Here is a 17,220-nt window from a genome sequence, read left to right as displayed (position 1 = left end):
AACAAAACTGTTTTTGCACGAGCATGTGCATTTCCATTCTAAAGTTGGACGTTAAACATTACAGCCTGTGGAGACTGAGCTGCTCTTGGAGGAGTCACACTTGATTGGTACTTCAAATAGCGAAACTACAGGGTTTTTTTTTTTCACTTCTAAGCTGAGTAATTTTTCAGACTCTCGCACAAAAATCTGATAACATCATTTAATAAGATTTCTTTGAAGTCCTGCAACACTTCTTGGCATGGTACACTGTGATAAATGAACATATGGCTTTTCAGTGACTTTGAAAGAGAAAATTGATTTTGATCTGACAATTCTGTCTTATGTTTTTTTATAGTCCACAAATCCCACAAAGACTCTCACACGAGCAATCAGATGATCATACTAAGAAATAAGATGTCTGTGAAGGTTCTCAGTCATCCAGGTCATCGTAGTCAAAGGAGCTTGCAAAGAAAAGCGTCTGGACTTCTTTAAGTTGCTTGAAGACGTTTCATCTCTCATCCGAGAAGCTTCTTCAGTTCTAAGGTCAAATGGTGGAGAGTCCCAGATATAACCTAGTGGGAGTAACCCCCCACAGAGGGACAAAAGGACCCCCTGATGATCCTCTAATCGCCTGAGCCAAGGTGTGAAACTGGGTGTGGGTCCCAATCAGCCAGAGTTTCGGGTGTGTTCATTGTGAAACCTGGCCCCACCTTATCATGCGAATTCCTGAGGTCAGATGGCGTTAAGGCGTCTTGCCCAAGGACACAACAGCCAGGACAGAGAGCCCAGGGATCGAACCGGCGACCTTCTGGTTACAGATGCGAGTCCCAACCCCCTGAGCCACGGTCGCCCAAGATTATAGATTATAGACACACACACACACACACACACACACACACCATCACCATGTGTTCTCATCATTCTCCTTTTCAGAATCTCAGTCATGCAACACACTTCCTCCCCACCTCCACCTAACCCCAGTCAGTCAGAGCTCCATCCAAGCCTCAGGTTTCATCTTCACCACCATCAGTGTCTAGACTCCACATTGTACTATATATTTGTATGCATGCGTGTGCATATTGTGTTCTACTACTTCCTGCAAATTCCCCACTCTGCTCTAACCTTTTTTACATAATCAGCACCAGATGAAGGAAATGTTAAGAAAATGAAACAGAAAAACAGAAGATTTAAAAATATTATAAACACACCAAACCCTGAAAAGATGTGCAGGCACATGTGTTGCTCTTAATAATGAATTTAAACTGTTAAAATAATGAACACAAAATGGATATTTTATAATGCCTCAATGAAGGTGCCTCATTGGAGAGCTCTACGTTTTTATTCTACAACTATAAACACATTTTATTTAAAATGCTATGACCACATCATCAATATGTTGTGTATTTTTCTCGCTCTTGATTTTATTTTTGCAGCTTTGCGTGTTTTGCCCTGTATTCTGTTTGGGATACACCCATGTTTAACCCTTTCCTCTGCAGCTTGTTTGGATCTCTTCTCCAAGTGTTTGCTTAATGTACATCTAATGTACTCATTGGCGTGAGTATGGCTATCAGTGAGAACGAACACCACCCGCCTGCTAATTTATCAAATGAACCAGGCCTGTTATATTTAATAGGGTGGAGCTCAGTTTTTGCACTCATCATAAAACAACAGTTTTTGAACCTTTCAGGACAATAAAGGGAAGTTAGTGCAGCACCCACTACTGCATACAGATTAGAAATACAGTGTTTACCATGCTATAGCGCTCCTTCTTTCAAGTATTTATCGATAAAAGTGATCTGTCAGTGATCTGGCATGTGACAGAGGAGAGCTGTTCTCAGAGAGCTTTGCTTCAGATCTCCTCTTGTTTTCTGTGTTGAAAGCTTAAGAGCAAGGTCAGGAGCTTGCCAGCAAGCTTTGTTGTTCCGCATCTAATGGCACTCAGTGAAAGGAAGGAAGTGGCACAATTCGAGTGCTCTGCTTTCATTAGAGGCCTTCCTAACTGTTCGTGTAGCGGGAGCTCACTTCCTACAGGTGATACTTGAGCGTGGTGTGCTGTGCGTTTGAGGCCTTTGCTGAAAAGGTCATGGAGGGAAAATAGTTCTCAACACAAAGCTGCTCTTCAAGTAAGAGATGTGAATATAAGTACATAAAATAGTGATGCTACGTGAATGAAGAGGAGTGACTTGGATTAATGTCTGCACTGAGTTCCTTCAGCCAAGCACCTGACATCACAGCTCAGACAAAGATGCCTGTCCCAGAAGTTCAGTTAATGCATTAACTGCATTTTTAATGCTACTAATACTGCTACAAGTGATGCATAATACTAAAGTACACTTTAAATGTCCAATTCTTGAAATGAAAACTTTTCATTTACTGGAGATGTTTAATTTTCAGCCCAATTTGAGATAAACTCAAGGAACATACTGGGGAAAAAACCTTTTATTTCATATATTTTTGTCTTTTTAAACAACATGAATAACGAACATGAACAATAACCACTTCATGGTTTCGACAGTAATGACAGACACGCAGTAAAGCGTTTAACTTTTGGATGTTACTTTCTCTCTGCATGCACTCAAAGAATATGATCATATTGTGTAAATTTTCCAAGTCACTTTGCTACACAAGTACAGAGAAAAATGTTAAATTTGGTCAAACGTTCAGTTTATAGCAAGCATATTTTCCTCACTGATTAAGTATTGAAATGAATAAACCTTTAATTTGAAATATTTCATTTTCATTTTAATAATATTATTGCTTCATGTCTGTGAGGGAAAAGTATTAATTTTTTGTGTGTGTATTGTTTAATCTTAGTTTTCAAGTAAGTTGGAGGAATGCAATACTAATTTGTTGCACTGAATCTCGAGATCTTTTGTCAGGTTCAGATGCACTCGGTTCTTTTTTAGGCATCCTGTTTCTAATCCAAAGGGACTGTATTTGATGTGGCGAGATAAGGGCTGGACAGTCTCTGGACAGACTGATGTATGTGTCTTCCTGCCTATTAAAATGTCTCTTCTGTGCTTCCGTCAACTTATTCCCCTCCCATCACTGGTTTATTAAAAGAAATAACAAGGGAAATGTAACCTTTCTTGTTTGCTACACATGCAGCAAAGCTGTCTGTTGGAGCAGATGTAGCAAGCTATTTTAGCTGTGTTAACATAAGCTGTCTGATTTTAACTCAGCCCATGCAAGTTTAGATAAAATGACTATAGAGAATGAATTTATCTTATGCAGCAAAATCCACCATGGCTAATTATAGATATGAATAAACTCAACAACAAACATGCTTTAACAAACATGTAATTATTTCTGTTTTACACAATCTGCATTTCAGGAAGACAAACCGACGCCAAAGCTGTAAACATTTTCTGGCTGTGGGACTAACTGTTGAGACTCGCTGCTGCAGCTGATAAGCCCCACAGGATGGCAAGACAGGGCTTATCGAGTCCGACCAAACCAGAAGACCTCTGCTATCGTTGCACCCGCTGGCAGAGGAAAAACTCATCCCCTTATCACCCCTCTGCTGGGGGAATAGAAACTCCTTGCAGCTCCCCCGTTTGCTCACTTCAGGTAGTTCACTCATCTGTCTTACAGCTTTTGGTTTGAATCCCATATGCTGTGATGTGAGCAGAGAGGACTTTTTGGCTTACGCTCAGTGTTATAAAAGTGCAGTCCAATTGTTTATTTTCAATGAAAGAAGTTTGTTATTGCATGGAAAGGGAACTAATTTCCAAACAATGGCAGTCCGTGCGACAAGGCAGCAATAGGAAATCTAATGTGTAAGTTGGATTGGACTATTTTATGAGCTGGAATAAACACACCCGCCACTTAGTGAAAAGTGGAAACTCAAGGCAAGAAAAAAAGGATCCAGTTGGGATGAATTCCAACCAGACGAGCCTGTAGATCTATCTGTGCTCCTCATTGGTAGACTGCATGAGCCTGCCTCACACAGACACAACCTTATGTGAACCAGGAACCTGCTGTGTAGCTGGGACATGTGGAGTTGACCCCTGAGGAGAAGCACTCTCTCTCAGCCTTGCATGTGGGAAAGTAAGAGCATTTCTTTTTCAAATGAGCAGTTAAAGTAAAAGCATGCAATCTGAAAGAAAATGATGGTATCCAACTGGTCATGGAGGGATAAGTCTGTATTGACAATTTAATCCCGCCTTCTCTGGATGTGATGCTATTTTCAGGGCCAATACAGCGGGGAAGTTGTCATTTAAAACTAAGCTATACCTATATCTTGCTAATGATGAACATGTGTATGCTTTCATAATTCAGAGCCAGATAGACTTCTGTTGCTTTAGACTAGATCAGCCACAACAAACACAGAGATGCATCAGAGCCAAAGTAGCACTTTTTTCAAAATACATTTTAGCTCATTTGCCTGAAGGATGTCATCTGTTGTCCATCCATCCACAATTCACAGGAATCCCCACTTCTCCCAGAGTAGTGGTCAACTTTTATTAAAACTTGCACACAATGATCACCCAAATGGTCTTTAAATAAACTATGCTTGAGGTCAAGGTCATATCTGTTGTTTTGCGCTACTCCTGAATATGCCAGTTTGGATTATTATGTTTAGAAAATGAGTGTTTGTGTGCTCCTTTCTGCCATCTATACGTAAGTTGGATTACAGCATAATTATGTCTTAAGCTAGGTTAGGTCTGGTCAAAAGCTAGTACCATGGCACTGGGTCTTGATTGGCAATGACAGGCCAGAAATCCGGTTCACCAACATGATCAGCATAACATTCTGTATTTATGAGTGAAAAACCTGAAGGATGCTTTTCAACATTCACAATCCTATATCTGCTATTCCCACCCTGTTGATATATTTTTGACGAGTCTCTTCTTTTCAATGATAATTCTAGATGGAAGCTACAAGCCAATAAAATAATGCTCGGTGTCAATCGGATAACATCAAGAAATGCTTTGGTGGCATATCATGAAGGTTTTGGTTCTAAAGATGCTTAGTGGCCGACAGCATCTTTTGTTATGTGCTAAAATGGAAACTTAGAATTGAAAGAAACCCGGCCCGCTCTCACATCATTCTCTCTCTTTAATTCTTACAAAGACTCCAGCCCTACCACCTGCTAGATGGTGATGATTATTATTTTGCTGGTCTTGATCATGGACAAAGTGGTACTTTTGGGATGATATGGATGAGGTCTTCCTTTTGCCATTATGCTAATACCAGTAAGATAATTGACATGGCTGTGGTTAGTACTCAGTCTTTATCCATGCTCCTGAATTTAAACACTTTAATTTGGTGGTGAATGAGACCTTTTTCTGTACTCCTCAAAGAAAAATGTGTGATAGATTGTAAGCTGTATGAGCTATTACATCATTAGCGTACTATTTTATTGATTATATCAGTTGGGCGACCTTTAAAACTTTTAAAGTCATATGTAAATGCACAATACTGTCACAGTCTGTCAGTAATGGAGTTTTAGACCCAAAATGCGAAAAAGGGGAAAAAGGCGAGCTGTAACAAAAAGTGACGAGTTTATTTTGGCTGTTAAAAAAATGTCCAGAGAAAATAACATAAAGGGCAAGGGAGAAATGTGAAACAAAGTTTGAAAGGAAAAAGTAAACTACGTACAAAGTTAAAGGACCACACGAAATCAGGAAACACTGAGTGCATGCAAACAAAAGCTCTGACAAACGACTAATGGGAGGACAGCACTATTTATCTGTACCCACACAGAAGAGCAAGCAGGGAGGTGGAGACAAAAGGGGAAAGCAAGACACAGCTGAACTAAATCATGGCGGATGAGAAAAGGGAAGTAAGACCAAGAGCAAGACTCAAGGGACGACTAACTATCACAATAAAGTGGGACGTGAAAAGAGATAACTAAACAGGGAAACACAGACACATGGATGACCCTAATACAGAAGTACTGGGACAAGAGGAAGGAACAATAACCTCTAATGCAACCAGGAACTCAGAAGAACACTCAAGAATCAAAAAGAATAATTAAAACCACAAAAACAAAACTTGAAAGTCAAAAATACTTGAAAGATCCTGCGACAAATGGCCCATTATTTTGTATTTGATAAATACAAAATAATCTAATTATAATCTAACCACTTAAATCAAGGCACTTAAATATAAAAGAAAAAAATCTAAAATTCTACTTGTGGTGTATATCATAATTAATCACTGCTATCAGATGCGGTCTCAAACTGTGGATGTTTCTTGGCTCAAGTTTGTGTTGGTTTTTTTTTGTATTTCCTCCTAACCTCTGCCAAATCCACCCTGCTCCTCTTCCTCTCTGTGAGTTTACACCTCACGTAAAGTCAAAGGGCATCTGCTCCTGCCGGCAGTGTTTTTCCTCAGAAATAGTGTGCCAAAGTAAATTTCCTTTTTAATCTCTGCTAATTACTGACCCAGTCAAACAGACCATTTACTCACTAACAGCATATGGTGGTTAGATAGGTAAGAAGAACTGGAATTTATGACAGTATGTTTGCACTGAAGCACCGCAGCAATTTCCTAATGTTGTAAACCTGCTCAACATTTGGCAATAAAACCCTTTCTGATTTCTGATTCTGAATGCACATCACAAACGCAGGTTTTTGTTATGCATATCTTTATTGAAGCTGACCAATCAGTACACATTTGGACATGGGGCATTTAGATAATCTGATTGGTGCATTTACAGGAGGCGGGGCACCAAGAGGCAACAGTTGGGTTGTTGCAGCCCCACTGCTGCTTCAGCTGGGGACAGTTACTGTACTTATCAGAGAAGGGACAGGGGTTGGCTGCGAGAGAGAGAAAAGCATAAAGAACATAATAAGCATTAAGTTGGTGAGGAGACAACAGTTTTAGGTTAGCTTTGTTTATCAGCTAAAATAAATTTAGCTATAAGATGATCCATTAAATTTGGTGCTTAGTTCAGATAAAATAATTGTTGTGGATGATTTTAACATCCATTTAGATACCCGAAAATGACAGCTCCAACACTACATTCACTCCAATATTAGACTCAATTTGCTTTTCTCAGAATGTAAAAGATTACTTTAATCACACTCTGGATCTTGTTCTCACATAAAAAGCATAAGAGCTGAACATTTAACACTAATCCCTGAAAACCCTCTTCTGTCTGATCATTTATTGATAACATTGGTTAATACATTTAATTAAAGTGGATGCCATTCTGAAAGTGCTGTAACAAAATTTATGCATATAATCCCCACTGTATTATTGTAGTGTCTTTAACCTACAATATAAAGTGCCTTAAGCTGACTGTTGTTGCGTGCAACTTTATTGGACAGGGTCGTCTGCAGTACGGGGGCCCCACAGGGAACGGTTCTGGCTCCGTTCCTCTTCACCATCTACACTGCAGACTTCTCCCACAATTCCACCCAGTGCTTCCTGCAGAAGTTCTCTGATGACTCTGCAATAGTCGGCCTCATCACTGATGGGGACGACAAGGAGTACAGAGGTCTGACCCAAGACTTTGTGGACTGGTGCCAGCAGAACTACCTCCAGATCAACGCCAGTAAAACCAAGGAGCTGGTGGTAGACTTCCGCAGGCACAAGCATTCTCCACTGCAACCACTGAACATCCAAGGTATGGACATTGAGGCTGTGGACAGCTACAGGTACCTTGGTGTTCATCTGAACAATAGACTGGACTGGACTCATAACTCAGACGCCCTCTACAGGAAAGGGCAGAGCAGGCTGTACCTGCTGCGGAGACTCAGGTCGTTTGGAGTGGAGGGTGTTAAAGACTAGTAGTTAAACATATGCCATTTTATGACCAGTAGTCAAGGTAGTAAATTAGCTTAACAGCTGCAGGCCATATATTATCCTTTAGTTCTAATGGTGTGCTATGTATGTAGTTTAGTCTCTATTATACTCTTGAATAAAAGAAACATAATCATTTGTAGTTCATTAGACAAAATGTGCATTACTCTGTATCCTTGATCAGCTGTGAATGTCTGACACTGTTTTCTTGAGAATGTTTTACTGCTGAATCATGTGAAGAAGGCCATAAGAGGGAGACTAGGTGTCTGGGCAGAAGAGATAAAACCACATTCTTTACCCCCCTTCCAGTTTCACACAGAAAGACAGGGAGGCAAGGTCAGGAGCCAGGCTCACTAAGAATTAGAAAAACATGTGAAGATGCAGCTTTTATGACAAAGAGGGGGGCTGGGATTAGCTATAAAGGTCTGTGAAAGTTGCCACCATTTTGAGACATGCTGTCGAACCTCTGCAGGCATCTCTCCCGTCCGGACGTTGTAATGCTCTGTTTGTGAATTGTACCGAAATAAATGATTGTTGATTGAGCATATATACACCGAGTATTGTCCTTCCTTCAGCCCAAAGATTCAAAGAACTGCTTGTTTTCAACAAGGGCCCACTCCTGAAGACCTTCTATGACTCTGTTGTGGCTTCTGCTATCTTTTATGGTGTGGTCTGCTGGGGCGGCAGCATCTCTGCTGGGGACAGGAAGAGACTGAACAGGGTGATCCGAAGGGCCAGCTCTGTTCTAGGATGCCCTCTGGACCCAGTGGAGGTGGTGAGTGACAGGAGAACGGCGGCTAAGCTGTCATCCCTGATGGACAACATCTCCCACCCCATGCAGCAGACTGTGACAGCACTGAGCAGCTCCTTCAGTGGGAGACTGCGGCACCCACGGTGTGGGACGGAGAGATTTCGCAGGTCTTTCCTCCCCACTGCTGTCAGACTCCATAATAAAGACTTTAACTGATCAAGCACACACATCCATACATATGCAATAATACTAAGTGCAATAATCCTTTCTGTCATCGTTGTATTTTTACTCAGTTGTATATAGTATTTGTATTTGTATTCTATTTTTATCTTATTGTATATTTATTTTATTTTATTCTACTGTATATAGTATTTTATTCTATTCTGTACAGTTGTGTACTGTATTTATTCTTATTGTATTCTAATTTTTGCCTCATAACTTTTGCACTGTCCACTTCCTGCTGTGACAAAACAAATTTCCCACGTGTGGGACTAATAAAGGTTATCTTATCTTATCTTATTGTATGTGGTGCACACAGAACCAATGTAACTTCATCTTTACACAATATATTACTTTATCAAAGGCTTACATTGAAATGTCCCTAAAGGTCTGCAAAACAGAAACATGTATATCTCACCTTGTTTACAACTATTATATTCCTATAGGATATTTCTACTTACTGCACAGGTTGTTTTCACAGGCGTTGGGACAGTCACCGCAGGAGGGTCCTTTCTTGTAGGGTTGGGTTAACTGGTAGTTTCCACTGTAATTGTAGGTCAGACCATCAAATATTAAAAATCACAGCAAACACTAACGCTGGATGTCATCCCAAACATGTCACAGTTATCCTATGAGAACTCAAAGCAACTCTGAAATACAATTTAATGACAAATTATATGCAAATTTCTGTGCATTAAATGAATGACAAAATCCACATATTCTTCTTGAAGGAATTGCAATTCAATCACTGCTCCTAGTGATCATTTCATCATTGTATATTAGAATCACTAATGACTTAGCTTATGAGGGTCTAAAATGTACAAATAATACTGATACAGGTTGCAGACAAAAGAGGACGTTCAAAAGATTAAAATATGCCATTTTATACAACACATCATTATGGTAAGATGCTATATACGTACGGTGGGCAGTAATGGCAGACGTAGAAGTACTTGTAAGCAGAGTTGGGACAGTAGGCCATAGCACAGCCGATCTGATTAGACCTGTACCAAACAACCTGCACAGAGAGACAAAATACAAATGTTTTTAAAGCCAGGGTTTGGGCTTAAGAATCACTTTTAGTTAAGTGCATGTATATGTATCACTGTACCTGTGTGTAGTGTCCCACCACTCCTCCATTGATAGATCCCACGCCATAGCTGAAGTCCTTCACCTCGTCATACCAGGACTGGATTGCGTTGCTCCAGGTGTTCTGAAAGCTGGACATGTACAGATTTTCCCCACAGCCGCTGGCTAAGAGGAGGAGTGAGATAGTTTAATCAGGTTGGTGAGACTTTTTAAATCCCAAAACAAATGAATGCTCAGTTCGAGATCACTCATCAAAGAAAATTCATCATCATCATCATCATCATCATCATCTTGTGAAATCAAAGGACTTGAGAAAAGCATCTTTGCAAAATATTGCCCAATAAATGAAAGATGATGATGGCAGTTCAGAAAAATAACACTTTCTAAAACTTAGAGAAACAAACAGAAAAGAATTACAAAATGTTAACAAACCAAACTGTTAAGATAGTGATTCATAATGTGCTGTTATATGCATCTTTCCCTGTTTTTCCGTATTGCACTGCCGTGCCACTCTCAATCTGACATTTCTTACCTTCGGGACAAAAGCAAACACAAATACAACTGAGTTAATTAAACCGCGCTGCCATAAATATATCTAAAATGTACTTCCACATCACTTTATAAACTTAAAAGTAAAAAAACAAAACAGTTAAACATGTAAAAAACAAACACAAAAGTGCTTTTTTTTCTGTGCTTTTGTGGTGTTTTTTTGTAAGGCGCGAGGAGTAATGAGGAACTTACTGCTGATCACTCTGTCGCTGGCAGGACTATGCTTCATGGAGCAGGTGTTAGCCCATCTCTGAGCAGTGGCTTCAGCCTCATTGTTCCAGTTCTGCAGGGAGCAGAGGACAAGACGGCCCGTTAAATCAGAACATGTAGATAAAAACAAATGTGTACACAAAAAAGTGCTGTGTGCTTTCATTATTAAGCTGAACATGACACAACAGTATAATGTTAGTTGTGCAAAGCATTAACATTATAACTTCTGAGTTTTACCATCTTCAACATGTTGCTCGCAGTAGGCTGAACATTCCCCCTCAGAGTATTGTGCTTGTTCACAATCTCATTCTTCTCAGTCGTAGTGGTCACTAAATGAAAGCATTAAAAGCAAATTAACACCTTGAATGAGAGATTAAATATAGTTCATATCAGTCAAGATTTATGTATGAATAACTGCCACACTCACCCTGCTTCAGATGTGATTTTCAGAGATGAGAGAAAAAATAATGGTAAAAAAATTATTGCTCAAAAACGAAGAAATAACCAAATGAAAACAACTTTAAAGAGGATATATGACTTTACTTACCCCCAAGGTGCCAGGCACCTGAAGGACTGCAGTGAGGCCCAGAGCGCACAGCAGAAGAAAAGTGTAAAACGTCATTGTTTAATCTAAGACTGTCAATGACTGCAAGAGCCCGCAGGTCTCATTTATAGAGCCAGTACCACTCAGACATGTGTGAACCAGTAACACGTCACAACAATGACATTAAGCAATAATAAGGCATTAGTAAATGCTTAATCCATCATTGGTAAAGCATTACTCATCCTTAGTACATAATATGTGGCGAGGGAAATACATGTTTCTTTTTCATTAATGAGCTCATAAATAATGTGTTCATGTTCATTATTTATAAAGAAAGTGATTAGCAAAGTGTTTAAATGCACATTTATTTATATATTTAATCATTAACTCATTGTGAGTGTGTTAGCGGAGGTTTTATAAAAACTTATTTGATATCGTAATTTATGGTTTATTCAGCCAGTTATTATTTTAAACAAGTTTTTTTTTTTAAATATAGAAGGCTAATTAGAAATACTAGTACTGGTCAAACTATGAATTTTTCTTATTGAATTCTTTTTGTGATCACTCTTAAGAAATGCACCCTATTGGGTCTGCTCCTCTTACTCTCTGCAAGTTTAACCCTGCTATAAAGTTAAATGCTAACGGCCCTTGGGCTAACAGCAGTGCTTGTCCTCAGAGTTGACCACCAAAGTAAGTTTCTTCTTTAATCTCTGCTAATTACACATCAAGCAAACAATTTACTCTCCTAGAGCATAAAAATTTTACATTTTTCATATGGCGGTTTAAGGGAACAAAGCTGGGAAGACACAACACGAATGCATGTTTTTAATAAGCATATGTTTGTTGAAGCTGACCAGTCAGCACGTTTGTGGGATTTAGATAATCTGATTGGCGCACTTGCAAGAAGTGGGAAACCACAAAGTCACAGTTGGGTAGTTGGAGCTCCACTGTTGCTTCAGTTTGGGACAGTTACTGTGATAAAGAAGCATAAAACAAAAGCATAAAAATATTTTTTTATCCAAAAAAACAAGGGGTTTAGAGATAAAGTTGGACATGTGCAGGGGAAGGATACAAGGTATACTGGACAAAGGGTTTTGAAGATGGAGCTGCCTGACAGGAGGAAAAGAGGAAGACCTCAGAGAAGGTTCATGGGTGTAGTGAAGAAGGAAGAAGGGTTGGTGTGACAGAAGAGGATGGAATTGATAGGACGAGATGGAGGCAGATGATCTACTGTGGCGACTCCTAAAGGGAGCAGCCCAGAGAAGAAGGTGGAGAAGAACCTGTGTTTAGTGTCCCACCACTCCTCCATTGATAGATCCCACTCCATAGCTGAAGTCCTTCACCTCGTCGTTCTAAGTCTGGATTACGTTGCTCCAGGTGTTCTGAAAGCTGGACCTGTACGATAGTTTAATCAGTGTGGTGACACTTTTTAAATCCCAAAACAAATGAATGCTCAGTTCGAGATCACTCATCAAAGAAAATTCATCTTCATCGTCTTCGTGAAGTCAAGTGTGAGTGCTCACATTAAGAACTCGAAGGAAATTTGCTGTCTTGCCTCGTGAAATCTAGGAAAGTGATGACGACGAAGGGCCCCTTCATAAAACAATAAAGGAAACATGATTACATCGGTACAGAAAAAAGACAAACATAAAATACCAGTTAAACCTAGACCAACAAAACGAGAAATAAGGATTTTTTTTTTCTGTCCAACATGTAAGGATTCATTATGTGCTGCTATTTGCATGCTTCTGTGTTTTTTCCATGCATGGTTGTACTACTGATTCAAAATGACTCATTCCTTGTGGTTACTGGATTAAAGCAGTCAAAGAAACAGGAACTTACTGCTGATCGTTCCGTTACTGGCAGGACTGTGACTCATGGAGCAGGTATTGGCCCATTTCTCAGCATTTGCCTGTTTTACCATCTTCTACATGTTGCAGGAGCTTCCATGTGGTACTGAGGCAGGTTATTGGCCAGTCGTTAGATGGTGAGGGTCTCTTCTGGGGATCCTTAGGGATCTGGACAGTCCAACCTTCAGTTAGCCATTCTGCCATACACTCAAGGAGTGCAGTCAGCTTCTTCAACCAGTAGGCATGAATCATGGCGGGACCTGGTGCTGTCCAACTCTTCATACCGGAGACCTTTCCTGGGATGTTTGTCAATGTGATGGTTACTGGACCCTGTTAGGGAGATTCCTGTGTTCTGCTCTTACATCCACTAGCCACTGAGCATCGCGATTATGGATTGTGTCCTTCTCCTATATGCTATTTCAGTTTTGCTCCATCTCCAACATTGGTGAGGCTGTTCTCATATTGTTCTCCTGCTACTGGGAGTACACCTTAGATGGTTCTGTGGGGTAGAGCTGGTTTGTTCTTCTGGGCTCTATCTCTCTGGTATACCTCTTCAAGCGCCTGGGTGTGAGTCTTTGTTTGTGTCACGGCTGCCGAGGCGAGCCGTGTGGATATAGAAGGAGGACCCAAGATGCAGGCAGTGGATGAGATACCGGTGGTTTTATTTACAGAGGTGTAGTGGCAAACAAACAGTGGGGCATAACAAACAACTAAAGACACCTAAACTGGGAGAACTAAAATAACAGACCTGGGAGCATATGACAACGGATGATGAATAGCAGAGAGACGCAGACGAGGAACAGGACACCGTGGAACACAGGGTAACAGACTGACACAGAGTTACACAGACTGACACGGAGGAACACAGACGAACCGGCAACAGGCAGGAGAACACACAGGGCTTAAATACACACACCAGTAATCAGGGGATGAGAGACAGGAGGGCAACACAGCTGGGAGGAATCTGGGCTGACGGGACAGGGGAAACGTAAACTGATCACACTCACATATGACACGGACCTTCACAATAAAACAGGAAACTCAGATACATGGAACCAGACAAGACATTGAACTAAACAGACAGATTCACAAACAGATGGGGAGACACCATAGACAGACAGATACAGACGCAGACTCAGAGGCAGATCGAAAATAACACAGAACTTAAACAATCATCATCTAGAAAATGATAACAAACTAAAAGTGCTGGGTCACCGACCCAGGACCATGACAGTACCCCCCCCTCAAGGGCTGGCACCAGACAGCCCAGCAGAAACGAAAAAATGGACCAAAACAAAACAGAAAACAACCCGACCAGGGCGGGCGGAGGGGGCCCAGGACGGAGGGACAGAGTCCAAAAAGGCCCAGATGGTCAAGTTCAGGAAGCCGACCATGCGAATGGCAACGGGGCAGGTCCGGATGCCGGCCACGCAGTAGGCAGTGGCGTGGAAACAGTTCTGGGGGCCGACCATGCGGACGGCAACAGCGGCGTGGAAACAGTTCTGGGGGCCGACCGTGCGGACGGCAACAGCGGCGTGGAAACAGTTCTGGGGGCCGACCGTGCGGACGGCAACAGTGGCGTGGAAACAGTTCTGGGGGCCGACTGTGCGGACGGCAACAGCGGCGTGGAAACAAGTCCGGAGGCCGGCCACGTGGAAGGCAGTGGCGGCGTTCAGGAGGGCGTCCACGGTGGCGGAGATGCCCAACAGGCGGCCAGGCAGATGACCGACGATGTGGAGGTGGTAGTAGGGGACCTGAAGGCTGCGTGGCCCCTGCAGCCCCAGGTGAAGCGGAGGCTGGACCAGACGAGGCGGAAGCTGAAGCGGAGGCTGGACCAGACGAGGCGGACGCTGAAGCGGAGGCTGAAGCCGGGCCAGGCGACGCTGCTGATGAGGAGGCTGAAGCCGGACCAGACGAGGATGAAGACACAGAGGCTGGACCAGACGAGGATGAAGACACAGAGGCTGGACCAGACGAGGAGGAAGACACAGAGGCTGGACCAGACGAGGAGGAAGACACAGAGGCTGGACCAGACGAGGAGGAAGACACAGAGGCTGGACCAGACGAGGAGGAAGACACAGAGGCTGGACCAGACGATGAGGATGCAGAGGCTGGACCAGACGATGAGGATGCAGAGGCTGGACCAGACGATGATGCAGAGGCTGGACCAGACGATGATGCAGAGGCTGGACCAGACGAGGCTGAAGCAGAAGCGGAGGCCGGACCAGGCAAAGCAGCTGATGAGGATGCTGAAGCTGGACCAGGCAAAGCAGCTGATGAGGATGCTGAAGCTGGACCAGGCAAAGCAGCTGATGAGGAAGCTGAAGCTGGACCAGGCAAAGCAGCTGATGAGGAAGCTGAAGAGGAGGCCACTGCAGGTGATGCGGAGGCTGGACCAGGCGAGGATGAAGACACGGAGGCTGGACCAGGCGAGGATGAAGCAGTGGCTGGACCAGGCGAGGATGAAGCAGTGGCTGGACCAGGTGAAGCGGATGAAGCCGAAGCATGCGCTGGACCAGGCGACGCTGAGGATGCTGAATCTGGACCAGGCGACGGCGTGGAGGATGCAGCAGAGGCCGGGCCAGGCAACGGCGTGGAGGATGCAGACGGAGGCGCTGCAGCAGGTGGCGGCATGGATGAAACTGCTGCTGCAAGCGTGGATGAGGCTGCTGGTGGACCAGCTGGTGGCTGGACGGGCTTCTCGGGCCCCCCAGCTGACGAGGAAGGAGGCTGGACGGGCTCCTCGGGCCCCCCAGCAAAAACAGTCTCAGAACCAGTGGGCACTGGAGCCCCTGGCACACACAGAACAGAACCAGCAGGTGCGGAGACCTCTGGCAGGAACACAACAGAACCAGCAGGCACACGGGCCTCTGGCAGGAACGCAACAGGACCAGCAGGCACACGGGCCTCTGGCAGGAACGCAACAGGACCAGCAGGCACACGGGCCTCTGGCAGGGACAGAACAGGACCAGCAGGCACACGGGCCTCTGGCAGGGACAGAACAGGACCAGCAGGCACACGGGCCTCTGGCAAACACATAGCGGCCTGCAGCTGCGCAGAGCATTGACCCTGCTCAGGCAGCGACAGCTCTGTGCAGTCCTCAGCTGGCTTCTTAAACTCCAGGGGTCCAGAGTCTAATGGGGGCTGAAACCCAGCCTCTGGGGAGGCCCTGGAGTGCATCTCAGTCTCAGAACTGGCCAGCCTTTGAGGAATGTTGACATTGTTCTTGGGTTTGTCTCTCTGCTTAGAGTACGGAGTTGTTGAACTGTCCGTTATGGGTTGGACTGACATGGCTTGCTGTACAGGAGGAGTAGGTGAAGGTGATGGCTGAACAGGTAGTGGAGCAACTGACACAGGATGCAGGGCTGGTGACTGCTGAACTGAGGATAAAGCTAATGATTCTTCTGCTAACCGGGCTACTGACTGGGCCATGGATTGTAACAGGGTTTGTAATAAGTCTGGCTGTGACTGTAATTGAGCTATGGATTGTGAGGCTGAATGTGGCGGAGGTGGCGACTGGGCTTCTGGCCGGGCGGCTAACTGAGCTTCTGGCCGGGCGGCTAACTGAGCTTCTGGCCGGGCGGCTAACTGAGCTTCTGGCCGGGCGGCTAACTGAGCTTCTGGTCGGGCGGCTAACTGAGCTTCTGGCGATAAACAGTTTTTGTCCAGTGCCGTACAGAACATCACCCCTGAGTAAACGGTCCCACAGTTCAGACCAACAATACTGTCCTGTCCACTCACCACAGCTGGCTGCTCGGAAATCCCCAGGTCCGACTGTGGCGAGGAGCGTCGGCAGCGTGAGCGCCGTTTCCCCCTCGAAGGCTGGGTTGACGGGCCGGGCAGAACATCCTCTGTCGGACTGGGCAGTGAAGCATGAGCTGCAGGGTGGGTGGTAGCAGCCGGGGGGTGAAGACGGAGTCCATTCAGAATGAAATTCTGTGCGAGCGGGTGAAGTGAGCTGAGCAGCCAGGGGAGACCAGAAACCAAGCGCTGTAGCCGATTAGCCACGGCTTGGCGAAATTCTCTCCCCTCGTGCTCCAGCCACGCGTTGATTAATTTGTCCACGGAGTAAACAATGTCCTCCCGGAGCTCCTTGGGCGGGTTGAATGCTGCTGGGTCCATAGTGGCCGGTTCGTACTGTCACGGCTGCCGAGGCGAGCCGTGTGGATATAGAAGGAGGACCCAAGATGCAGGCAGTGGATGAGATACCGGTGGTTTTATTTACAGAGGTGTAGTGGCAAACAAACAGTGGGGCATAACAAACAACTAAAGAC

General features: G+C 43.9%; 1 protein-coding gene across 1 annotated transcript; it reads right to left on the bottom strand.

The window, feature by feature from the left end:
* Positions 1-6,618: 6,618 nt before the first annotated feature.
* On the bottom strand, positions 6,619-17,068 carry LOC146617268 (uncharacterized). The gene is made up of 8 exons (XM_085372974.1): positions 16,688-17,068; positions 13,018-13,276; positions 10,790-10,881; positions 10,535-10,625; positions 9,816-9,958; positions 9,628-9,722; positions 9,166-9,248; positions 6,619-6,746 (listed from the first exon to the last, which is right to left on the bottom strand). The coding sequence occupies exons 1-8, from the start codon at positions 17,066-17,068 to the stop codon at positions 6,619-6,621; spliced, it is 1,272 nt and encodes a 423-aa protein (XP_085229100.1).
* Positions 17,069-17,220: the final 152 nt, after the last annotated feature.

Source organism: Diplotaxodon limnothrissa, linkage group LG15 (genome assembly GCF_057381915.1).
Source record: "Diplotaxodon limnothrissa isolate DT_005_m linkage group LG15, D_limnothrissa_male_GT1.1, whole genome shotgun sequence".
In the NCBI taxonomy this organism is placed as follows: Eukaryota; Metazoa; Chordata; class Actinopteri; order Cichliformes; family Cichlidae; genus Diplotaxodon; species Diplotaxodon limnothrissa.
This window is presented reverse-complemented; position numbering and strand designations above follow the sequence as displayed.

Excerpts from the sequence above, each read along its gene's own strand:
- LOC146617268 (XM_085372974.1), bottom strand. The coding sequence starts at position 17,068 with ATGGACCCAGCAGCATTCAACCCGCCCAAGGAGCTCCGGGAGGACATT. Across the intron at positions 10,626-10,789 it reads CGAGCAACATGTTGAAGATG|AACTGGAACAATGAGGCTGA; the intron begins GTAAAACTCAGA and ends TGCTCCCTGCAG. Across the intron at positions 9,249-9,627 it reads GTCTGCCATTACTGCCCACC|TGGAAACTACCAGTTAACCC; the intron begins GTACGTATATAG and ends CTACAATTACAG.